This window comes from Onychostoma macrolepis, chromosome 14, assembly GCF_012432095.1.
Source record: "Onychostoma macrolepis isolate SWU-2019 chromosome 14, ASM1243209v1, whole genome shotgun sequence".
NCBI classification, from domain to species: Eukaryota; Metazoa; Chordata; class Actinopteri; order Cypriniformes; family Cyprinidae; genus Onychostoma; species Onychostoma macrolepis.
In genome coordinates this window covers 31,832,670-31,858,850 of record NC_081168.1, presented here as the reverse complement: position 1 = coordinate 31,858,850, position 26,181 = coordinate 31,832,670, and the positions used below count along the sequence as shown (strand labels likewise).

General features: G+C 37.9%; 1 protein-coding gene across 4 annotated transcripts in view; it reads left to right on the top strand.

Moving 5' to 3' along the window:
* si:zfos-2326c3.2 (misshapen-like kinase 1) overlaps window positions 1-26,181 on the top strand; it is a 57,603-nt gene that overhangs the window by 7,036 nt on the left and 24,386 nt on the right. For 2 of the 4 annotated variants that reach the window (XM_058797383.1, XM_058797381.1), the window contains exons 3-21: window positions 1,093-1,149; window positions 3,619-3,744; window positions 5,557-5,667; window positions 7,563-7,653; window positions 8,173-8,303; window positions 8,373-8,427; window positions 8,509-8,587; window positions 9,298-9,473; window positions 9,563-9,635; window positions 12,241-12,427; window positions 13,196-13,309; window positions 19,990-20,055; window positions 21,542-21,604; window positions 21,691-21,837; window positions 23,673-23,795; window positions 24,986-25,047; window positions 25,146-25,204; window positions 25,284-25,348; window positions 25,944-26,029. In XM_058797383.1, coding sequence (XP_058653366.1) covers window positions 1,093-1,149; window positions 3,619-3,744; window positions 5,557-5,667; window positions 7,563-7,653; window positions 8,173-8,303; window positions 8,373-8,427; window positions 8,509-8,587; window positions 9,298-9,473; window positions 9,563-9,635; window positions 12,241-12,427; window positions 13,196-13,309; window positions 19,990-20,055; window positions 21,542-21,604; window positions 21,691-21,837; window positions 23,673-23,795; window positions 24,986-25,047; window positions 25,146-25,204; window positions 25,284-25,348; window positions 25,944-26,029 — 1,871 coding nt within the window. Of the gene's footprint in view, window positions 1-1,092; window positions 1,150-3,618; window positions 3,745-5,556; window positions 5,668-7,562; window positions 7,654-8,172; window positions 8,304-8,372; window positions 8,428-8,508; window positions 8,588-9,297; window positions 9,474-9,562; window positions 9,636-12,240; window positions 12,428-13,195; window positions 13,310-19,989; window positions 20,056-21,541; window positions 21,605-21,690; window positions 21,838-23,672; window positions 23,796-24,985; window positions 25,048-25,107; window positions 25,205-25,283; window positions 25,349-25,943; window positions 26,030-26,181 lie in introns of all 4 variants that reach the window. The other 2 variants (XM_058797382.1, XM_058797385.1) reach the window with 2 other exon arrangements.

Genomic DNA, 26,181 nt, shown 5'->3' with positions numbered 1-26,181 from the left:
TTATGTAGTAAGGATGCTTTAAATTGGTCAAAAGTGATGATAAAGACATTTATAATGATTTCTATTTCAGATAAATGCTGTTCTTCTGAACTTTCTGTTCATCAAAGAAACTCAACTGTTTTTGTCATAATGATAATAATAATAATAAAAACTGTTTTTTGAGCAGCAAATCAGAATATTAGAATGATTTCTGAAGGATCATGTGACTGGAGTAATGATATCTACAAATTCAGCTTTGAAATCACAGGAATAAATTACATTTTAAAATATATTCAAATAAAACACAGTTATTTTAAATAGTGAAAATATTTCAAAATATATTACTGCTTTTGCTGTGTTTTGGATCAAATAAATGCAGGCTTGATGAGCATGAAGAGAATTCTTTAAAAAAAAAAAAACATTAAACATGTCACTGTTCAGAAATGTGTGTGTGTGTGTGTGTGTGTGTGTAAGTGCAGTTGTGTGTGTGTGTGTGTGTGTGTGTGTGTGTGTGTGTGTGTGTGTGTGTGTAAGTGCAGTAACTGCTTCATCAACAAACAAAGTTTGCTTTTTCCACTTCAACTTCAACTAAACGGTCAAAATGTTAACAATTTAATAATTTATTAAAGTTTTAACAATAATAGTGCCCTAAGAAATGTTTTCTATTTTTTCCAGAAATCCTGTGTTGTTTCTTGATTTGTAATTGTAATTTTATTATCAGAAATGTTAGTAATCGAATGAATGCATGACATTTGAAAATGTGAACAATTCCTTTCATTCTTTTGGTAAACAAAGCGATGCACAAAAGAGGCTCACTGCGAAACATGAACAAAAAAGGGTTTTGATATTCCTTAAAAAACATGTCATTGTTACTTTTAGAGCTACATTCTGTCGTGATATAGATCTATATTTCAATACAGCACTATAATAGTGAGCTCATTTGTAGTTTTGGTGGGTTGTGGTGAAGATCTGTGAGTTTCTGTGTGTCTGTTCATGAGCGTCACACAAATACCAGCATTCACAGATCCATCAGAACTGAAACTCCTGATTCATTCAGAGACCGTGAAGTCACCAGTGTGTGTGTGTGTGTGTGTGTGTGTGTGTGTTTGACAGGGTCGGCATGTGAAAACAGGACAGCTGGCAGCCATCAAGGTCATGGACGTGACAGAGGTATGAGCTTCATCTGAACATCATTCACAGCCTCACTCTTAACACTGCTGGACGAGAGAGCGATGGAATCAAGTCTAATCGTTTGTGATATTGGTCCGCTGGTTATTAATCCTGAATAAATGCACTCACTCAGTAAAAAGTATTTTTGTTGTTGTTTTAGCAGAAGACAGAATAACCTAATTTGGAGTAGTTGGAGTTAATATTAGGAATTTCACTGATTTAGTGTTTGAGAGAAGTGTCTTTGTTCCTTTATATGATGAATATAATAACTCCGCAAACTAGATGAGGTCAGATAAAGAGTGCATGAGTTGATGTTATCTTGATTCAGGATTGCGTATGCAATAATTCTGGTGAATGACAACAACTGTGATTAATAATCACAGTTATGAGCATCACTGAGGAAAACAATGTTATCATGCACTTGTCTGATCTGACACTGAAAGAGCAAGGGTTTAGCTCAGAATAACCCGTGAAGATTCACATCGCCTGTTATTCAGCTAGATTATTCAGCACTGTTACGTATCCATTATATTTGAACCGAACCTGTTCTTCAGTATATGTAAGTCTGAATTCATCAAGTTCTAGTTACGCTGCGATTGCTACTTTAAAGAGATATTTCTACTCAGCTTAACCTATAAATGAGTTTTTGTGCTATAAATGACTGTATTTATGTTGATTCAGCAATAATAAATCTTTTTTTTTAAATTAATTTTTATTTTTTTAGTTTACAGCCACAGCTTAAATCATTATATTTCAACAACAAACATAATTAAAAACTGCCTTATGTGCAATTCAATGCTAATATGCAACTCTGTGTTGATTATTAAATAAATGTGACTGTTGGTTGAAGTCAGAATAATAAGTGAGTTTCCTGCGGGGTCTGTCGAGAGAGATTACACACTTCCTGTCCCTTACCAATGCTGTTGCTAGATTTAGCAACTACTCTAGCTACCTTTTCTCTTCTAAGAGGAAATCAAAGCTGTCTAGTAGTACATATATCACACGAATTAAGTTGCTGGTTGCAATTGTTCAATAATAATTGATCCTTTATGATAACACTTTATTAGTTTGTACCTGCACTTGTTGATCAGTTAAAAACATGTATAAAAATGGAAAAGTTTAATTAATTTTTTTAATGTATAGTTGTAACCTGAAAACACAAAATACAGAGCGCAATTTTAAATTCAGGTAAAAAAACTGTTAAAAATCTCAAATGAACGCAGGACTTTTCTTAAAGTGTAGCACACTAACTAACGACCAACACACTGCTTTAAAGCATCGTTGTGCAGAATGAGTAGTTTTACTAGTTCATCAGAAAACACATCAAATGTAATTGTTCAAAAATGTGTAAATGTTTAATAATTGATTTAAAATGTTTTAATATTATTATATATTTTTAGTTTAACTAACAAATCTAAATTAACATTTGAAGTCATATTCATAATCATGTTTTTGCTGAGATTCTATGCAGTTTAATGATGTCATTTAGCAACTTTTAGCAACAAATTGTCCTGCCTTTAGCAACTTTCCCTGAAGCTGAGTTGGCAACACTGATCCCTTCCTCTCTGCTTTAAAACTTGTGCAACCTTTTGGACATTTTTGTCTTTTTCAGTGTTATTGCCAGCTGCATAAATTTTGGCACAGGTGTGTATTTTTATTGGAATTTTACTATTTCATCCCCATTTCCTTTAATAAATCTATTTTGCACCAAGTACACAAAATTCTGTAAAATGATGCAATTTTTGTTAATAGGCTTTCATTCTGTTGGCAAGGCTTCAAAATTAAATTTGTTACTATTTGTTACCAGATGGTGCCGTTTTTTCAGGTTTGGCCTATAAAGCAAATACTCGCTTTATTCCTGTTTTCTGCTTCTGCCTGTTATAGAGCCAGCTGGATAAATAATGCAGCTTTAATTGTGTGGGTGCGTTGGTATAGATGTCAGAGTGTGGTTTGTATGTGTGTCATAAAAAAATAGTGTGTGTGCTTGTCATATTTGAGAGAAAGAAACTACTGTAAAACTACTGTAAATCACAAATCCAAGCACTGTGTGCACCAGCGGAGTTTTGCTGGCATCTAATGGGGAAATTTGGTATTGCGCCCAAACAAAATCTTACTAAAAGCTATTTTTTTGCGATATCAACCTAAAATTTGGAACTCAACTTGTTTAGATTTATGTCTTTGATTTTCTAGCAGGTTTAGAGTTCAACATGTTTCATAAAATATATAGTTTATATAAAATATTGTTCATAAAACTTAAACCTCTATAACTTTTTTTTGGTTTAACTTTTTAAACCTTTTTTACTTCAGCAATAATCTGCCATGGGTCTTCTTTAAAATGAGAGCAAACTTAAGTCAGTGCTCCCAAATTTTTATGACAGTTTTTTGTCCACTATGGACCTTTTTTTAATTGCCGCACAAGGGTTAACTGTGCGGTCTCATGCTGACGTCTCACACATGTGTCTTCTGCAGGACGAGGAGGATGAGATCAAGCTGGAGATTAACATGCTGAAGACTCACTCCCATCACAGGAACATAGCCACATATTACGGTGCTTTTGTAAAGACGAGTCCTGCGGGTCAGGACGACCAGCTGTGGGTGAGTGAGAGTCTGCTGGACACTAGCAAACCTCCGCCACAGGTCAGAGAAACACAACCAAGCTTCTGCTGTGCTCACTTCTATTATAAGCTGTCTGGTCATCTTAAAGGGACAGTTCACCCAAACACTTCCCCGTTTACTCAAGCGTGGTTTTGCCAGTACGCTGAACCTTCCACAAAGTTTCTTGGACTTTGTGGAATATAATTACAGTATTTTTTGTAATGTTCGTTTTTTTATATCTGTATTTATATTAAAAGTGTTTAAGCTAACATATTCCATAATTTGGAGAAACCATATAGTGTAGTTACTCTTTTTTTTACCATGGTATTGAGGAGCATGCATGGTTCACCCATGGTCACCATCATCTACAGTTGTACGATGCTATGGAAGAACAATATTTAGATGTTTTCAGTTCTTACTGCTGTTAAAGAAAAAGCATCTGCATCTCAAACTCCGTGCTGTACTGTGAGATGTGCATTTACTAGGGCTGCCCTCAACTAAAGACATTTCTGATCAACTAGTAGTCATTCTTTATAAGCGATTAGTCAACTAATCACACATTTGTATTAATAAACCATATAATTAATAATAATGAGCCTTTAATTGCCTATAGCCTATCAGCGCTCAAGCGCACACATAAAGCTTGCCACAGCACGCTGCAGAAGTCATGATTATGAATGCTTCTGGGAAAAAACAGCAAGAAGACTTTGTTACATTCATCATAATTCATTGATAAGTGTTTTCTGTATTTTCGTCTGTATTCTCGGCACAGAGGACGTGCACGTTTCATACGGATTACATAATCTGAAAATATTCGTTTTCCATAGACAGAAATAGACATTTCAGTTTCTATAGATATATTTTTTTCATGTCTGTGAGGCAAGTATAGAGTTTCCAGGGTTCCCATGGGTCATGGTATTTCAGAAATATCAGGGCATTTGAAAAGGTCTGTTCCAGACATTGAAAGTCAGGGAATTGTACTTTTTTTTGTCCAATTCATGGAATATCAGGGATTTTTGTTTGTAGCTTTAAATTTTAGTTTCCATTTATCAAAATGTAATTTTTCTAAACTGTAATTTTTTTAAAGTGTTGTTTCATGCGTTTTGCCTATTGTTATGGTTAGGCTATTTTTCAGCACCGTTTTATTCCCTTCCCGCTCGTCAACTGGCAATCACTTAAGTTAAATGCAGTCATGAGGCTGAAATAAAAAGACTGAATGATGAACTTGATGACAAACAGAAAATCCTTCAGAGTGTTTAACCCCTGAAAGCATAAAAAACATAAATTAATTTCTGTAGAAGTAGTGCAGAAAAATATCAAAGTGCATTTAATAAGCTAAAAATGTCTAAAATGTACTAAACGTACTAAAAATGTCTGTGAACAAGTAAATAAAGCATGCAAATACTGTCTGTGGCTTGTTTTCTGTTCATGGAAATTCAGCTTTTTAGTCCGTGAAAGTCAGGGAATTTGACAGTTGGCTTAGAGTGGGAACCCTGAGTTTCGGTTCAAGGATTTTTTTATTTATTTATCTTTTTTTTTGACGCGCTCAAGTTCACAGAGACCAAGACGGCAGAAAGCACATCCTCTTTGCTTTCATTATTTTACAAAAGGGTAACAAATTTGAGTCTGGAAAAGTATGGAATTTTGAAATGGAAAATGTGAATCCTGTATTTATGAAATACAGTAGTAATTTTATGATTATTGCATAGGAAAAGAAGAAAAGAGATGAATGAGCAAAGAAAGCAGATCGTGCCCATTATAAGTCAGTGTGTTGCAGTTTTGTGAGTGCTGATGTGTGTCTGTGTGTGTCAGCTGGTGATGGAGTACTGCGGCGCCGGCTCGGTCACAGACCTGCTGAAGAAGACCAAAGGCAGCTGTCTGAAGGAGGACTGGATCTCCTACATCTGCAGAGAGGTGCTGCGAGTGAGTAAAGCACCTCCGCCATCACAGTGTGTGGAAAACAAGACGTGTTCATTCAGTAATAGGGATGTAACGATATTATCAATATCACGATAGCAATACTATCTCAATATTATCATGGTCACATGACGATATGAAACTAAATGTCTTCCAGTCAAAAATACATTTGTTTTGGGCCATTATAATATCACAGTATCTGTCAAATGAACTCAAACCGAAAGCACAATATGGCTTTGTGATCCGGTGTTTTCCGCGTCTCAGAACGGCTCTGTTCACACTGAATGAATGCACTGAACTCGTTTATTGCACGTTCTGAGAGTTTAGTGTGCGTTTGGGACCCAACGGCCACCAGATATGCTTTATTTTCACGGCAGATGAGTACAGCATTTCACTAGATGTGTAGTGAGACGTGTTTTTGTGCCTGTTTTCACTGAAGCTAGATTTTCCTTCAAAATAAAAGCTTAAAGTGCAGTATATGAAATTACTGACAGCGAGCGGTTAAATCCAGCCCAAATTCAAAGTATCTCTCTCAAGTGCAGAAATGAGGAAAGAAGTATAAAAATAATATACCTATGAAATATTCATTTTCATTTATTTTACAGTGCAATTGTTTTACAATATATGACTATTACTGTCATTGTTATTAATATACTCTAAACAGTTTGTCTTCCTAAAACAGCAGTGTGAGTGTAATTCAGACGGAGACAGTATCACAAATAAAAAGAGGGTTGAGTCCTCTTTAAAGTTCAGCTACAAGTCAATTCACTGACTTTTTTCTGACTTAAGTTTCGTAGTTAAGAACATGGGTTGGAGCTCTTAATTTTGAACTCTCAAAGCACATTAGAATAATATAACTTAAAAATGAATAAAATTTTCCCTAATTCTTCATTTGTCTTTTTTTCTTTTTAAATATCGCAATATATATCGTATCATGAGATTTGATATCGTTACATCCGCATTCAATAAATTACATGATTACATTTTTCCAATATGATTGTTCCAATAAGGCACATAAGGATCGTAATTAGTTTGTACTCTTCATAATGAAAGAGACTAGAGCGATCAGAGAAGCGTCCTTCTGCCTGGTTTTGCAGGCCGTTGTTGATTTGTAGTCTTGAAATCCATCCTAAATGTCAGTGCTGAGTGTAAGCTGTGTTCAGGGTCAGACCGAATTACGTGACACGAAATGCTGTATTTTATGAAAGAATGCAGTTATGTTTTAATGTGTATAATACCCAGACAGATAAAAACCAGTTGCATTTCACGTCTGGATGAAGCCTGCTCTTCATTTAGTACAATAAAGTTTATGTGGGTAACAGAAAACAGCAAACATCAAAAAAAGAAAGTTAATATGGATAACAGAAAACAGCAAAGATCAATGAAAGCTCTCAGTATGTCACAAATGCATTTCATCCACAGAACTCAGTGAATGAGACACGCATTTCATTCATGAAAGGAGCTGCTTGTGTTACGAAATGCATTCTGTCCATTAAGTGTTTTTGTACATCATGCTTTTCGTTCTTCAGCATGAAAATGATGGAATTTCATATGGTGTAACAGAAATATAAAGCTTGTTCTTTCACTGATTTTATAACCCCAATGATAATAAATGACATTACTTGTAGAAATGCTCTATTCACAGTCAATCATGAGAAATTAAAGGGATATTCTGGGTCCAGAAGTTAAGATGAATCAACAGAATTGTGGAATATGTTATTTGAGGAAAGAAGCTGTTTAACAATGTTTAATTTAGCAGCTGGAAATAGGCATTGATTTCTCTGTTGAGTTGATGCACATCATTAAAAGAAAGACACAACTGAAAGTATCAAAAGTAATGAAATGCAGCTATTTCTGTCCAGTGTTTGTGTGTAAACTGTGGTTTGCTGCTGTTCTCTCAGGGTCTGTTACACCTGCACTCACATCACGTGATTCATCGAGATATTAAAGGACAAAACGTGCTGCTGACGGAGAACGCCGAGATCAAACTGGGTAAGACCAGCCGTTGCCAGCATGTGAGAAACACTAGATATGATCATGAGCACGCTTCACTGAGAATCAATGCAAGCTCACCCTTGTTTTCTTAGTGTTTCTTATTTTATTTTTATTTTTTCTATATGCCAGCTTTTTATTTCTTATATGAAAGATGTTGCACAATCAATAAAAGAAAGGACTCCCTTCATGAGTCTGTTTTGAACTACTTTGCACTTTTTGCAGTGTTATTTAAGTATCATTGATATGCTATCATCATTTTGTTAATATTTTGAATTAGATTTAAAAAAATTGCATTTGTTTCCATATAAATTTTAAAGTTTTAGTATATTCGTTCTGTTTTGGTCTCTTTTTTGTTGTAGTTATTTTAATACTTAAACTACACAAAAATGAGAATTCACTAAAATGCATTACATAAGTTTTTTTTGAAACACAGAGCAATATGCATGCACAGAAGAATGGCCCTGTATCATATGCTGTATGTATATGGCAGGAGAGTTGATGCATGTGTTTTTCCAGTGGATTTTGGCGTCAGCGCTCAGTTGGACCGGACGATCGGCAGAAGAAACACGTTCATCGGGACGCCGTACTGGATGGCGCCGGAGGTGATCGCGTGCGATGAAAACCCTGACTCCACATATGACTACAGGGTGAGTAGACTACTCTACATCAGTGATTGAACATGTTCCCATCAGTGACCGTGATGACGCATGTTTCAGAGCGACGTGTGGTCTCTGGGAATCACCGCTTTAGAGATGGCTGAGGGAGCGCCACGTGAGTTTACATACGCAGAAACACTCTAGAGAAGTCCCGTATGATCCAGTGTCTGTGTATGATTCCTGTATTTCTCTGCAGCCTTGTGTGACATGCATCCCATGAGAGCGCTGTTCCTCATTCCACGAAATCCTCCTCCCAAACTCAAGTCCAAGAAATGGTGAGAGACTGCCATTTATTACAGCCAGCACTGCCACACAGCCGTGGAGTTTCCATCCAGACCTCAAAATGACCCATCGAGCTCCCAAACACTCGCTAGGACACATTTCTCAATACTAAAGTCACTTTTCAAAACTGCTCCTAACCATCTTTCAACTCGACACAGCAGTTCATTTCACATTCGAAATGCACTAAAGCTACCAAACACTTCATTGATGTCTCAAATCAACTCATTCTTCCAAAACTCTAGCAAAGCTTTTCACCAAACATACCACAACAACCTAAAAACACTAACAAGCATTATACTTGTAAAATGTCTGTACAAAACAATAATTATACTCTCTACAGTTTATAATTCACTGCATGTTACATGCTCCATGTTCACACTGCAGTACAAAATTATTCTTAGAATATTTTTCTGTATGATATTATTGTAGAAATGTTGTACTTATTAGTTTTTGTACTGTGCTAGGGTTTAAACTGGAGTTTGTAATGCAAACATGTGCAAATGGACTTGTATAGTAGTACAGTTTTGGTGGTGTTTGTGTCGAAGTGCTGAGAGAATTGATGTGATTTGTCAGATGTCATCAATGAATGCATTTTGTGCCAAAGCAGTGCTCGCTGTGTGAAGAGCTCTGAAAAAGTGACCGAAGCATCGAGAAAGGTGTCCTAGCGATCGTAAAAAACGAATGTGTTTCACTGCTCCTGAAGGTCTAAGAAGTTTCAGACGTTTGTAGACAGCTGTCTGGTGAAGAACTACCTCCACCGGCCGTCCACAGAGACGCTCCTGCGCCACTCCTTCATTAAAGACCTTCCCAATGAGCGACAGGTGCGCATCACGCTCAAAGACCACCTGGACAGAACCAGGAAGAGGAGACGAGAGAAAGGTGATGGTTTGAGAAGATCCACTGTTCAGATGCTGGTGTAGTTTGCTCTTGGTTTGGCCTCAAACTCTGTTTATGATCGCTGTGAACAGAGGGGACGGAGTATGAATACAGTGGCAGTGAAGATGAAGAAGATGCCATGAATGAAGATGAAGGGGAACCCAGGTATGTGTCGCTACACCAATCTACATGAAAGCTTAATAGAGGCCTTCAGACATGTTTACTTGCCGTCCTCTCTCAGTTCAGACTGTAGAGTCGACGTAAGACTCATTCCTCCTGTAGATGCAGGACTTCGTGATCTCCGTGAGCGCTTGAAAACGAAGAGGGTTTGACAGAGCAACTTGGTACACTTTGATAAAAAACGACAAACTAGACTCTTCTCCACCTTCAGCTGCAAAGCTGATCTGACCCAGTTCTTTCCTTACGTTCTTATGAAATCAAGATTACAGCATAGATGAATGGAGGAAGCTCACATCGTTCAGAGAAGTAACAGTTCTGGACTAGCCACAAAGAGCATAATGACTAAATATTAACATTTATGAATTTTAATGGGTTAGCTAGTGTGATGCACCAGCTACATGGATACAATTCGAGTGGAAATAAAACAGGAAGTGTTCCTCACGCCTTTCTTTGGACGGGCTGCAACAAACGATTATTTTGATAATCGATTAATCCAACAATTATTAGAACAAGTAATCAACTAGTTGTCAGTTATTTTCACAGATTAATCGGTAGACTTTGAGTGATTATTCAAAAAACTGAATTATACTTATTCTAACAAATAAATAAAGGTAATCACTTCAGCTTTTGAAAATCATGTAATTACAATTATTATATACAAATATATATATTTGGCACACAAAATGAGATGACTAACAGAGAAACTCTAGCTATATCTCCTTTGGTTATTTTTGGATAAACTATTTTATTCACAACATAATCTCTCTGAACGCTTTCCCCGCCAGCGTTTTTGAAACAAGTTGCCAGCCGCCAGCGGTTTCAACATTTCATGGCACCCAGAATATTTTGTCGTATGAATATCTGATCATGCAAAACAAAAAAAATCTGTTTTATTCTAGCTTCAAGAATTGTTTTTTTTTTAATTTTTTTTTTTTTAATCAACACTTAGGTATGCTTCTTAAAAAAAGCAAAAGTTTGAGCGAAAAGTTGAGAAAAGCGCATTTTTATCAAATACTACATCTGGCTCATATTCAGTAATATTATCAAAGCAAAGATGCAGTAGATGGCTTCCAGCAGTATCCCAAAGCTTCACAGGCCTTTAACACTTTCTGGATCCACATTCACTCGGTAACATTAGGCCGTTTTCATTTATACGCGGTTAGTGTTGATGATAGCATTATTTTTCATATGCATATGCTTACATATGAGATCACTCGTTTCTGCGTCTTCCTCGTCTGTGTTTTTGATCGAGTGATTCTGGACTCGTTCAGGAGATGAGTAATATCGCCCCCTAGCGCAGAACAGCGAGAACACAGAAACCCGGAAATTCGTGTTTGGCGGGGAAAGAGTTAAAATACCTCATGATTTATGATAATCAAAACAGTCCTGAGCTAGTTCAAGCTTTGATTTCTGCAATCCAAGCTATCACTTTAATAAAATGATATTCATTAGCTAGCTCCACACTGGAGAGCTGCTTTATAACAGAAAATCAAGTTGTAATTCTAACTGAAAGCGACTCTGACTCTGACTGGTTTTTCATGTTTAATACTGTAAAGCTGCTTGATTTAAGGCTATCTATTGCATAAAGTACTGTAGAAATAAACGTGTTGTGACTGGACTTTACTGGAGTACTGAACAAACCTCCACATCGCTGTAATCAGACGCTTTCTTAACTGCTGCTTTCTCACTGCTGTCAGTTTTTGTTGTTTATTTCATTATTGAGAGGAAAGCGCAGCATATATTTACATATTCATCCAAACGCCGCCCAGCAGCTTCAGCTTCGCTGTGTTTGCTCTGAAGTGTGTGTGTGTGTGTGTGTGTGTGTGTGCGTTTTTGTGACAAATGAGGACATAGATGTGTATAATGACAAGGGTATGACAGGTATTACAAGAAGAAGGTGACTTCAGGACATTACTCCATGTCCCCACTTTTCAAAACGCTTATAAATCACACAGAATGGAGTGTATTGAAAATCTGAAATAGCAGAAAGTCTCCTGTAAGGGTAGGTTTAGGTGTAGGGTTGGTGTAGGACAATAGCACATACAGTAAGTACAGTATAAAAACCATTACGCCTATGGGATGTTTTCACATTTTTCACAAAAACAAACGTGTGTGTGTGTGTGCGTGTGTGTGTGTGTGTGTGTGTGTGTGTGTGTGTGTGCGCGTCTTCTCTGAATTGCTGTCTTGCTCTACAGCGCCACACTGGTCAAACTGCATATTGCAGGCTCTTACATGAGATCAAACGACTACTCGACAATAAAAATATTTCTCGACAATTTTTTATTGTCGATGTGGTAAATAATGTCGACTAATCGTTTCAGCCCTACTTTGGACTGATAATAATCAGACCAGGAAAGTGCATTAGGACGATAAATCAGTTTGGATTACATGTTAAATCTGAGCGGTGAGATCTGGATCAGTGAACCAGTACATCGCTGAGAGTGAAGCTGGTTTATGAAGCTGAAGTTGTTATGTAAGCATGAATGGCCTCGCTCTTGTCTCTGTGTGATGAGCAGATGTCAGCGAGCGTGTCTTCATACGGCAGATGGCTTGAGAACTGACCGTGGCTCTTGTGTTTGTGCTCACACAGCTCTATAGTCAATCTTCCCGGAGAGTCCATGTTGAGACGAGAGTTCCTGCGTCTGCAGCAGGAGACAAACACACAAACACACCTGCTCCAGCAAACACACAACCAGGACAACTACAAGAGACAGCTGCTGGCCGACAGACACAAGAGGATCCAGCAGCAGCAGGAGGAGCGCCGCCGCCTCGAAGACGTACGCATCAACCCTCTTCATTTTCTGGACCACAAAACCAGTCATAAGAGTCAAAAAAATCTAAACATTGAGAAAATCACCTTTAAAGTTGTTCTTAGCAATGCATATTACTAATCAGAAATGAAGTTTTGATATATTTACGGTAGGACATTTACAAAATATCTTCATGGAACATGATCTTTACTTAATATCCTAATGATTTTTGGCATAATGGATAATTTTGACCCATACAATGTATTGTTGGCTATTGCTACAAATATACCTGAGCTGCTTATGACTGGTTTTGTGCTGCAGGGTCACATATATGTCAAATGAGTGCTGATGTTTCACTGATGCTCTGTGTTTTACTCCGCAGCACCCGGCTTTATCACATTAGTGTTTGTTTGCTCTGCATCTTAAACGTGTCAAAGTGATGTTATGTGTGTGGGGTCAGTTGCAGCGTGTTTTACTGGAATGTGAATCGCTCATTCATTCTGTGTGTGTAAATCTTTGAAGTGTGTGCTCTAGCAGTCCAGTATTTGGATGTGTTTCTCAAAACTGTGCCAACATACGAATCTCTTTACAAAACTATCACTTTCATTTACAAATTGTTGAAGCAGTGGAGGAAAATCAGCCTAACGCCATTTAAACAGCATGCAGTGAATTCAAGTCTAGACATGAGGAGAAGCTGCAGTAGAGTGTTGTTCTCAGTCTGAACGGCTGTGCTGATGTTCTGCGCTGTGTACAGCAGAGCAGATGAAGAGTGAGCGTGTGTGTGTGTGTGTGAAGGAGCAGGAACGGCTCTTATACCAGACCGGACTCCAGTGGCCGGAGCTCCAGGAGATGATATGGCAGGAAGAGACTGACCTTACCGAGAAGACCAGAAGAAACCACAAGAAACAGGTCAGAGTTTATGACTTCAGTGAGCACTTGGATGAGTCTGAATAGTTATGACTTTTTGCCAAACAGTCAGATCATTTTTTGTCTACATTTCTTATGTATTCATCACTGCACGTGTGTGTGTGTGTGTGTGTGTGTGTGTGTGTGTGTGTGTGTGTGTGTGTGTGTGTGAATGTGTGCACTCGTCTGGGCTTTGTGTGCTTGACATTAGTGTCATTATATAAGTCACATCATGTTTCAGATCATTAAAACACGTGAATTATATTCTAGAATAAACAGTGCTTATGTCGTGTGATTTGGTTTGATTAGTGAACGTTATGTCTTATAAGGTTCTTTATTTATTATAAAGTTATTATTTTATTATAAGGACTGAGACCTGCTGTGAGGATATGAACAGACCTGACCTTCGCTTTTATTTGAACAATACTCCAGGAGTAATTCCACAGGACAACACACACAGAATCTCTTGTTTCTCTTCCCAAATATTCACTCTTTATTTATTTGTATTATTAGGGTTTTTTTAATAAACAATTTTTCCAATTTTCCTTTTTCACTACTAATCTATATATGTGCATCCTTTAATGTGGCAAAATAGAGTGTTGTAGATCAGATCAGTTTTTCCTTGTTAAAATACCAAAGATCATTTCTGAATTCTGTAAATTATGGTAAATATTGGTTTATCTCTCCTCATATTTAACAGTTTTTTTTTATTCAAAAGTGAGGGGAAAAAAACAATATAAATACCAATTACTGACACTGAAAGACAATGAAAGAGAAGAAAAATCTTCATTTGACCCTCTAACTCTAGCAATCTCTACTCTAACTCTATTTTATGTTTGTTTTCTTTTTTATTTATAAGAAAAACATCTGACCCTCTAACACTAGCATTCTCTATTCTATTTCTATTCTTTTGACTTGTTTTATAATTATTTAAAAAAAGAGCCTCTAACACTAGAGTTCCCTATTCTTTTTTCTATTCTACTTGTTTTCTTTTTCTTATTTTTTTGTGATCAACTTTTTATTTTTTCAAGTCAACAAAACAACATGCACTCAAACAAACAACAGGGAGGGGGAACAACAGACACACCATCAGCAATTTCAGTTTCAGTTTGTAGTAAAAGGAACAAAACAGAATTCACATGAGTCCATAGACTGACAACAATTGGACATTCTCAAAACATGTGGAGAAAAGTACCTGCTGATACAGTGTTACAGATATATGACAGTTATAGGTCGATTGCAGTTTCATTTTAAACCTCTTGTAAGGAGTTATGTATGCTCTATGGATGACTTTGAAATGGATAAGACGATGAGCCAAGTTTTTAGAAGTTAAGATTAGATTAGACCACACCCTCTCCCAGTCGACCGATAAATCAAAATCTGTTAATTCACGATTCCAGATAGATTTAATAGAAAGAGACTTTGCAGTGTGATCATTAAGTTTACTATACAATAAAGAAATGGATGGCCGACCAGAGGGTGGTGCGATCCGATCCCATATAGGATGAGAGGAAATAGGGGACGCCCAGGGAACTCCATAGGCCTTGAGAGCAGAACGTAACTGAAAAAAGACAAAATATGATAATGCTGGTAAACGAAACATAGTTCTTAGTTCTTGAAGTGAGCAGAGTCCCTGGTTATCATATAAGTCATGGCATGTGTTTCTGCCCAATGTAGACCAAGAGGGCTGGACAAATGGCCGATTTCAACATAAAAAATTAAAGTTGTGCCATAAGGGTGTGTTGTTACAAAATTTGAAAGGTCCTCCCATCAGATATTCCACCCTTTTTAGAAAAAAAAGTGAAGTCCTTAGATGTAGTATTCTGGATTCTCCAAAGATCGATTACATTCAGTTCAGTGATAAATTTATTCAATAACGTAGAGGATGGGTTAGCTGTAGTATCAGGGTGAGATTTATCCAGTGCAGGATTTACAACAGCATTAAAATCACCACCCATCACTAAAGGACAATCCATCTGCTCATAATCATAATTTTTCAAGTAAATTGGAAATATTTGTGAAAAATGCACTGTCTGCCTCATTCGGGCAGTAAATGTAGACCAGTGCTAACCTGTCATTATGTATTTTACAGCATATAAAAAAATAAATCTACCTTCATCCTCATTCCCGGTGTTCAATAGTTAAATGTAACTTCCTATCGACTACGATAAGCACCCCCTTAGTTTTATTACGAGCACAAGAGAAGGCTGTAGTTCGTAATACTTGTTTTGAAAACGTGCGTGCATTGCCGAAGGGTCACATCATCCTCCTTTTCTTTTTATTTATTATATATAAAAGAAAAACCCTTGTGTACTGCGTTAAGCTAACTGAGACTTGTCACAGCACTTGTGTATCATTGCTCTTTTGTTGATTTTGATTGCTTTTATTGTCCTCGTTTGTAAGTCGCTTTGGATAAAAGCGTCTGCTAAATGACTAAATGTAAATGTAAAAAGACAACAAATTTAAAGGCAGTAGAATTTAAATATGATATGAAAAGCAATCAACAAGCTGACATACTGTAGGTGATAAGCTGCGTAAGTTATGTGTCATGTAGTGCTGTCAATTAATCGCATCCAAAACAAAAGTTTTTGTTTACATAATATATGTGTGTACTGTGTATATTTATTATGTATTTTGAAAATATTTATATGTATTTGCATGTATATATTTACATTCATATAATTTATATTATATATAAATATATTTAATATATAAACATCAATTTTTTTTCTTAAATATATACGTGCACATATGTGTATTCATATATACATAATAAATATACACAGCACACAAACATATATTATGTAAACAAAAACTTTTATTTTGGATGCGATTAATTGCGGTTAATTGTTTGACAGCACTAGTCATATGTTACATCAAACGATTCATCCTAAAGAGGCAAACAGACACAGGAAGTGCTCATAACACCAAGTTTCAGGCATTGTTCAAATAAGTACAAGCTAGAAAGGGAAGGAATAAATAAAGAGAAGACTTTTTTTTTTTTTTTTTAAGATGAAGTCAAGTAGTGTCAAAAGAGATGAGTTTTCAGCTGTCGCTAGAAAATTGTGAGGGATCCAGCGCTCCGGATCGGGGTGGGAAGATCATTCCAGCAGCCAGGAGCGGTGAAGGAGAATGTTCTGGAGAGTGATTTTGAGCCTCTCTGTGATGGTACCACGAGGCGTCGCTCACTAGCAGATCTCAGACTTCTGGAGGGGATGTAGATTCGTAATAGTGAGTGCATGTAGGCGGGTGCTGAGCCTGTGGTTGTTCTATAAGCAAGCATCAGTGTCTTGAACTCGATGCAATCTGCAAGCGGTAGCCAGTGCAAGGAGATAAAGAGAGGTGTAACATGGGCTCTTTTGGGCTCGCTGAAGACCAGTCGTGCCGCCGCATTCTGAATCATTTGTAGAGGTTTGACTGTGTTAGACGGAAGTCCAGCCAGAAGAGCATTGCAGTAGTCCAGCCTAGAAATGACAAGGGCCTGGACAAGAAGTTGTGCAGCATGCTCCGTCAGAAAGGGCCTGATCTTTCTGATGTTGTGTAGTGCAAACCTGCAAGATCGAGCAGTCTTTGCAATGTGGTCTTTGAAGGTCAGCTGGTCATCAAAGATTACACCAAGATTTCTGACTGAAGTTGATGGGGTAATTGTAGAAGTACCTAGCTGGACGGTGAAGTCATGCTGTAGAGTCGGAGTGGCAGGGAAGACAAGAAGCTCAGTCTTTGCCAGGTTGAGCTGGAGGTGATGTTCTTTCATCCGTGCCGAGATGTTCTCCAGGCAGCCTGAGATCCGTGCAGCTACCGTTGGATCATCTTCAAACCAGTGAAGTGGAATCCCTGTGATGCCCAGTGATGAGAGGATGGACAGGAGGATCTGATGATTGACAGTGTCAAAAGCGGCAGATAGATCCAGCAGAATAAGAACTGTTGATTTGGAATCAGCTTTTGCAATCCACAGGGCTTCAGTGACTGACAGTAGCGCAGTCTCAGCTGAATGGCCACTCCTGAAATCAGATAGCCAGGGGTTAGAAGGGGCAGCACGTGCTGGCCTGGAGGAGAGAGGACACACATCGTCTAGACAAGAAGTTAAAGTAGAGCATAAAGTGTCAGTTGTTGCATTCACATCCAGAGATGAGAAATGGGTTGGTGAGAGAAGAGAGGAGGACACTACAGAGGAGAGATGGGAGGGTGGAAGGGAGCATAGGTTTCGTCTAAAAGTAACCGGTATAGTGGGTGGTGGCACACAGGTAGAAAGATGTAGGTTAAATGTAATGCAGAAATGGTCAGAGATATGTAGGGGTTTTACCAAAATGTTGTCTGCAATACAATTGTGGTTAATTTCTCCAGGTTTGCGTGTGCTAACGATCATTTATTGAGAGTTTTGTTGAGTAGGGTGTGATTGTGACTGAGATGATCAAGGAATCTGAGCCCTGAACACAGTGAGTGTGCTTGTTAGGGAGGGTAACGGCCTGTCAAGTGTAGTTATAGGCTATAGCTCATTTCCCACGTGCTGCTAATTCATATCCGCTAAGTGGAAATGGAATGGATTCGCATCTAAAATGAAAAAAAAAAAAAACAATGAATATTTTCCAGGCTAAAAATATCAGTGCAAATTAATCCCCATCATACTTTTCATATTTTAAAGAATTCACCCATTCACAGAATCCACACAATATTGTCTGAGTGCATATTGTGTCCTTTACTTATCATGCTAATAGCCCTTATACCCCCACATTTCCGAAATGTATCACCTGTCCCTCAAGCAGATATTTGAGTAAACGAACAAAGCGCAGAAAAAGCAATAGGACATTTTATAAATAAGATTCAAATAGTTTAAAATATTGCTACAAAAATACTTTAAAATTCTCAAAGAGATAATTTATTCTTCAACTTGAACTTATTTAATAATTATAAAATCTTGATTGAATCGCAAAATGGTAACATTTGTTGTGTAACAAAATTTGTTTCTAGTAGTTTTTTTCCCACATGGAACAAGTGAGAAGCACAATTCGTTCACGTAATGTGCAATGTGCACAGGCACATTTTGCTATTCCTTTAACCCAATGTTGTAAAATTACAACACTGACATAACAAGCTCAAAACCTAAAATGATCAATGCATTCAACAATACCGTAATATCTACATGATCTTGACATATTACTAGTCACAGAAAAAAAGTATTTTAAACATTTTACTTACTTAAATGTAGATTTATCCAGTCTAGCAACTCTAGATGACGCAGTCCGATAGGTCTAACTCAGCCTGACCTAATGACATCATTATCACATGGCACAGCTGATTGGTTCTCTCCTGTATCAGTAGCCAATGAGCTTGATGCTCAACATTCAAATATATGACTAGTGCTTGCTGTAGCAGTTTGTTGCGTGCTTCAGAAACCCTCCACCTCCCCAGCTCCACCTGTATAGATCTGCTACGAGGTGATTCATGTATGCTATAGGAGGTTATTTCATGTAATGTTTATTTGCAGCAGCAGTATTTCTTACATGCTCACAGCAGCATGTTGTGGATGTATTTCAGCAGCAGCAGCTGCGTAGCAGATCTGTTCCGCCAAGACATTACCGTGCCAATCCCTCCGAGAATATTGCATAAAACATTTGTGAATAAAGCACTGTTTCCATCAGATGAGTCGAAGAGAACAAAATCATCACGTCCTGATAAACTGACACTAAATATCTCTAAGAGAACAAGGAGAAGCCACTGAATATAATAATTTTCATACATAATAAATTACTTGCACCTCAGAGCGAGCAGACGAAACACAATAATTGCAGTCATTGCTTTCGGAGGCGGCTGCTGCTGTTTGGGAACGCAGTCGTTTAAGACAATCATACAAAAATACTTTGACGACAGACTTTGCTCAGGCTTTTCAGGACGACCAAAACAACACACAGATGCTGTGAACGAGATCAGTTCACTGCTAGTCAAGTTATCCCGTCCCTTAGCGCTAAGTCACATGACTTTTTCGATGTGCATGGAGGACATTCAGTAAATGTGTTTCCATCATAGTTTATGCACAGTTTTTCTTATTGGATAAAAAGTTTATACTACTCAAATGTGCGCATAAGTTTTTTTTATGCTCATTTTTAGAATTTATGCACATCTTGGCATTTCCATTCAGCGTTTTTTTTATGTGTTATTCCAAAATGCGCATAAAAATAGGCGGATGGAAACATAGCTAATGTGGTCTTAGAGGGAAAAAAGAAAAACATGAGCAGCTTTATTTTAGACAAGCTAAAACTGATGTTGTAATATTACAACAGAGGGCCTTACAGGGTTAAATGTGTTTAGGTTTGGAGTTTATAATAAGTGTTGTTTATATGAATGCCACTATAATTTGTTTATTTTCCACTTTTATTTTTCATTCTTGTTCTATATACAGTTAACATTAAAGTGGTTCTATGGATTGAGAGGGACTAAAATACATGTATAGTGGTTAAAATGTTTGTAAATGTTTGGCTTTATTTAGTGGTAATTTACATAATTTTTAAATATAATATTGAAATATGACTTACACCGATGCAAATGATCAGTGTTTCTCTTAGCAGTGCAGTTTTGACCGGGTGTGACTTGTTTTCCAGAAAATATGATAATTCAGCATTTTTATGGTGATTAGTTTTTTCCAGCAGCGCTGGTGTACTGATCTGCTGTTTGTGTGTGTGTTTCAGCCCAGAGACGGTGATCAGCACAGGACTGATCCTGAATCAGCGGCCGTGAGTCTGTTTGCTGAGCAGGTGAAGAGCTTCATTAACACTGATCCCATTGAGATTCACTCAGACACACACAATCTGCTGTTCTCTCCCAATCATATTATATATAATCATATAGATGTTAGTCTGAGGTAGGGACAGTAATACACTGACCAGGTGAGATTGGAAGTTTCTCAGCAGTGGTTAATGGTTGGTTAACTGCAGAGCACTAAGCTGTAAATCTGTTTGTTTTGTTGTTTTCCCAGACACACATTTGACTCCACACTCTCTTTTTTGTCATATAATACATTTGAGCTCAGTATTTGATGTCAGTGTATGTGTTGATGTATTTGCTGATGCCAGGCCCGGTTCTACGGGGGTGCTAGATGGTGCTAAGCACCCTCAGACGAATCAATAGCACCAGTTAAAGCTGTAATAATGGCATTTCTTTGCAGATTTGGCACACTATCCAGTGCGCTCTAGGAGATCGGTTTCTATTTATTTGCAGCACTGAGCAATGTTAATCACAGACATATCTGCTTATTTCTGCTTATTTTATGTTTTCTGCTTTTTATCAGTTAGAATTACTGTTTAAGTTGGAATGCACTCTCTGCTAAAATCACTGGAGTTTCTTATTTATATTAACATTTTAATGACAGTATATTTATTGAACAAAAATGATTTTTTTTTTTTCAAATTAAGCAGAAAACAGTACAAACTTTGCTAAAGTGATTGTTTTGAACAAGTGTTAGCTTAGACATTATTAAACGAAACATTATTTTAGCTGAAGTATTTGTATCAATACCGTGTGTGCGGGGGTAAAAGGTCCCTCTTGCCACCTCATACATTTATATAGATTTTTAAACAAAATAAACAACCTGAAACACAAAATCTGTTGCTCCATTAATGTTCAATACAACGTAGGTAACAGCACCCTCACTAATTGAAAGGGATAGTTCACCCAGAAATGAAAATTCTGTCATTAATTACTCGTCCTCATGTCGTTTCCAAACCGTAAGACCTTCATTCATCTTCAGAACACAAATTAAGATATTTCTGATGAAGTCCGACAGCTCTCTGACCCTCCACAGACAGCAATGTAATTAACACGATTAACGTCCAGAAACGTAGCAAGGAGATCAGTAAAATAATCCATGTGTATCACATACGTTCAAAAAGTATTCTCGTAGCTTCGTAAAATTACGGTTGAACCCCTGATGTCACATGGACTATTTTGCCGATGTCCTTGCTATGTTTCTGGACCTTGATCGTGTGAGGACACTAGCTGTCTATGGGAGGGTCAGAGAGCTCTCGGAGTTCATCAACAATATCTTAATTTGTATTCTGAAGATGAACGAAGGTCTTACGGGTTTGAAACGACATGAGGGTGAGTAATTAATGACAGAATTTTCATTTTTGGGTGAGTTACCCCTTTAAGAAGCGCCCTCAGTGATGTGATTGTGGAGCCGGGCCTGGCTGATGCACTGAGCGGTCAGGGTTTGTGTGGTGCTGATGTTGTGCTGATGTCCAGCAGAGCCGGAGAGCCCAGCGCACTCCTCCCAGAGACCAGCCTCGAGACGCACGGCACGACGGGGTAAAACACACCAGCCACTCATGTCACGCATGTAACGTAAAGCACCCTGACTGATGATGATGATGATGTGAAACTCTGGCGTTCAGCTGGCAGGTAAACTGGAGTCGCTGGAGGCTCATCTGGTCAATCTGAACAATATAGTGGTGAGGATTCCTCATGTCCAGTCTCGTCTGGGGTCAGGGAGCAACTCCAGTCCGTGTACGCCAGCGCTGCAGAGAGCGGCCAAACCACCGGTATGATCAGATCAGGCTTTTCTCTGCTCTTCTGCCCTGAAACACACTGTAGCTCTTCTGCTGTAGGAGGAACAGTGCTGGGGAGAAACTAGTTACATGGAAAGAAGTTATGTAATTTAATTACAAAATAAATGTAATTGTAATCAGTTACAGTTACTGAGAAAATGTGTAATTAAATTAGTTACTTATGAAAATGGAAATTGAAAATTCTCACACACAGATTTAATTGACTTCTTTCATGAATTGCAGTGACTGCTCTAAAATATGAGACACCAATGTTTCAGGAGTTTAAGACACATGCTTATTTCATAACTTTATGCTTTATTTATTTTTTAATTAACTGTTTTTTTCCAAGCCATTGTTAGATGCCAGTGTTTCCTATCATAAAGATTTAATTTCAGAAACACGATAGCTACTAAACTATTTCTTGTTATGGTTTTAAATCTGTTTTTAACCTCAGAATGATCTCAAAGTAAGTTTTTTAAAATTAAATGATTATAATCTTAATTCAAGTGATGAAGGATTTCAAAAAGGACAGTAATCAGTGTTGAATACTACTGTAAGGTTAACCTGGCCTGCTTTACATGTTTGACAATGATTAACAGTTGAAAACATTCATTAGAAATTTAGAAGAGTAATCAAATGTAATCAGTTACAATACTTTATTAAAGTAATTGAAACAGTTACACTACTTATTACATTTTAGACAGGGTAACTTTATCTGTAACCTAAAGTAACTTCCCAACACTGAGGATGAATATAAGTGTTCCTAAGAAGAAGAGTGAACTGTGAACACAGCTGTGTGTAGCACCTGCCGCTCTGAAGATCATTACAAACCAGAGGATAACATCGATTCCTGGTGCGTTTCAGTCTGAGCGCTTTATGGATCTGTGACTGTAATGCTGTAATGCAGGAGCAAAGGAACGCAAGTGGAGCTGGTAGAGGTTTAATGAAAATCAAACCAGAACAGGCAGCACAGCAAACACTGGGGCTTAAATACAAATGAACAACTAAGTCTGATGAGGTTAGAGACACCTGACGAGAGATCAGAGACCATTCCTTCATCCAGAATCACTCCAGACCCTTTAGATTCACAGCTTCTTCTCTTCAGGTCACTCATGTTCTACAGGGTTCAGGTCAGAGGACTGGAATGACCAGCAGAAGCTTGGTTTTGTGCTCAGTGACCCATGTTTGTGTTGTTTTTGAGGTTTGTGTTTGGATTATTGTACGGTTGGGAGATCCAAACATATGCGCAAAACTGGAATATCGCATAAAACATTCATGAATAAAGCACCGTTTCCATCAGACGAGTCGAAGACAACAAAATCACGTCCTGATAAACTGACACTAAATATCTCTAAGAGAACTAGGAGAAGCCACTGAATATAATAATTTTCATATATAATAAATTACTTGAGACTGTTTTCGGAGGCGGATGCTGCTGTTTGGGAACGCTGTCGTTTAAGACAATTATACAGAAATACTTTGACGACAGACTTTGCTCAGGCTTTTCAGGACGACCAAAACAACACACAGATGCTGTGAACGAGATCGGTTCGCTGCTAGTCAAGTTATCCCGTCTCATAATAATGCGCATAAAAAGAATGTAATGCAGACTGTTTTTGTATGATAGGACAGTAAAAAATCCCCCATTAAATCCAGCTGCAGTATCTGGAGTGTTTGCACATGCATTCATAGCGTGAACAAACTCACTTTACAGAGCTTTACAAAGGCCAGACTGTTTGATTCCAGCTATAATGACATAAAACAAGCATGTAGGATGCAGCATTGCCTGCTGAATGTGTGTGTTGATCTGTGTGACTGTGTGATTTCAGAGCATGAGTGTGTGTCCCGGTCGAGAGCTTCAGCACAGCAGCTCCATGACGGACGTCTCGTCCACTCCTCTGTCTCCAGCGCTCGATGAAGTCTTCTTCAGCCCTGACGAGCAGCCGCCCAAGGTCCGTCACGAAAACCTGATCATGACCCTTGTGTTCACACTCAGAGACTCTACTCTATCATACGACACTGTTCATTACAGCATTCCTTCATATTACAGCATTCAGAGAAAATATCAGTCATCCACAGCTGACAAAACCAAGTCATCATGACTTAAAAGTCATGACGCTAAGTGTTTTTCTGCGTCAGAAACATCTGTATAGGTGGCAGCTGTTAAAAGTGCGGTTGAAACAGCTTCCTCTCCCCAAGGGAGGTGCCTTCCTTCCTTCCTCTGATGTGACACATGCATTCACAACAGACGAACGGTTAGCACACAAAAATAAATGTGAGGATGCCTCAGAAACCCTGAATGCAGGTCAAAGGCGTTCAATGAAGAGAACTGGGGGAGAATAATCAGCTTTATGAGCCTGAACAAATGCCAGTAAATAACAATGGCTGAAAAACTAAATTCAAATTTTGTACTTCAATATTTCAATTATATACGAATTTAAAAGGCATCATTTCAGTTAGGTTTCTCTCCTGAGGGCACATTGAGCAAAATATTACTAATGCACGTTTCTTCAAAGCAATAAAATAACACAACTATCTTTGAAAAAAGTGCATAATGTTTAAAATAATGTTTCTAAGCCATATATAATTAAGTTGCTTAAACAACTATAAACAAAACAGCGTCATGAATGTTTGCATAGTTTAATACAAAACCAATCACAAAGAGTACTCTTTCATTTAAACACATGCGATGCAGGGGGATGGGAAAAACTGCCATGAAGCCTCGAGACGAGATGGGTTTTTTAAAAGTTGAACTTACATTAATTTTACATGCTTTCTAAACATGCGGCTCTCGAGTGCAACGCTGATAGATGTCCCTCTAGAAAATGTAAACCGCATCTTCTCCGCATTGATGCTCTCTTTTTCTGCAATGTTTTGACTGAACAGCGCAGTGACACCTACATCGTCATCGCATCTCGCGCACCACTGATAAAGCTGCCTGGCGCACACCTAACATTCAAATGCAACGTTTTTGCATTCAAATGTGGATTTTTATTTTAAATTGGACAAATATTTGCAATTCTATTTTTTCATTTTTTTTGACAGCCCTAATAAATAAGGCATGCATACACAAACGCACACATGTAAAAACTGTAACAAGAATGAATGATAATCTCTTGATTTTTACAAACATTGTCTCAAGATCCCAGAGCGCACTACGTCGAAGTTCAAAGATGCGGTGAGTCCTCACAGATACGGGTCCAGGTGAGCCGATCACTGCTTGTGCTGTTAGCTGTGTTGAGTTACTCCTCTCATGATCCTCAGGTGAGACGCTCAGCGTGTTTGTTTCTTCATGTGTTCAGTGGCGATGGTCCGTCTGTGAAGATGTCCTTCAGCTCCAGCTGCAGCAGCTCACAGTCAGGTGTGAGATCCCTCAGAATCAGCTCAGGTATTCAGATGTGTGTTTGTGCGCCGTCATGCAGACGCTCTTGTTTGTGCAGGTCACTGTGTGCTGGACAGTCCAGCTCATCCCAACAGAAACGCTCAGACGTCACCGCAGAACCAGGTAGATCTGATCCCGCAGCAGCTGATTTCTCCTCCGCTAAAACCAAAAATTAATCAGACACCAGAAATCGTTTTTGATATTTTTTTACTAGTGTGTGCAGGACACTATAGTTCATTTATGTAAGTGAGGACAGCAAAATAAAGCAAATCGTGATGTATTATACCCAAAACTTCCAGGAAAATTTGGGAATTCAAAAATGATTCCGACACTTTGATCTGAGCATGTTTTTCTTTAATTGCTAATGTGATCTTTTTACACACAGACTGAACAAAATGAAGCATTTCTTGGTAATTAGTTGAGATAAATTGGTTTTATCTAATTGTTTCCTTACATTTAACAGCTGAGAGCTATTCAACCGAATCCATTACATACCTTTCTATCAGAGTTATCTGACATTATCACGATGAATTTGTTCTGATAGTTTAACTCTGAGTTCTTCTCATTTTTTATTACCATTTTCTAAACTATAGCATTTCTCACATTATCAGTTAATTCGCTAAAGGTGTCTGAATAAGTTTTGGTCTGACTGTAGATGGGACATGGCTAACAGTAAGAGAGCGCTGGCCTTTAATCTCAAGCTGTTTTCCTCTGTAAGGGTTTGGGAATGAAGTCTCCGTTCAGTCCGTTAATGAAGCTTGCGGAGTATTCTTCCTCCAGTGATGAAGATGACGAGAGGACCAGGTAATCCTGACGTTACACACACGGTTAATGACAGTAAGTGCTGATTGACAGCATTGTGGATTTTGTGGTAACTTCAAATATACCCTAGTAAAATATTTAAAATACATTTATTTCATACTAATTTTAGTTCAAATCTATTAACACATTTACTG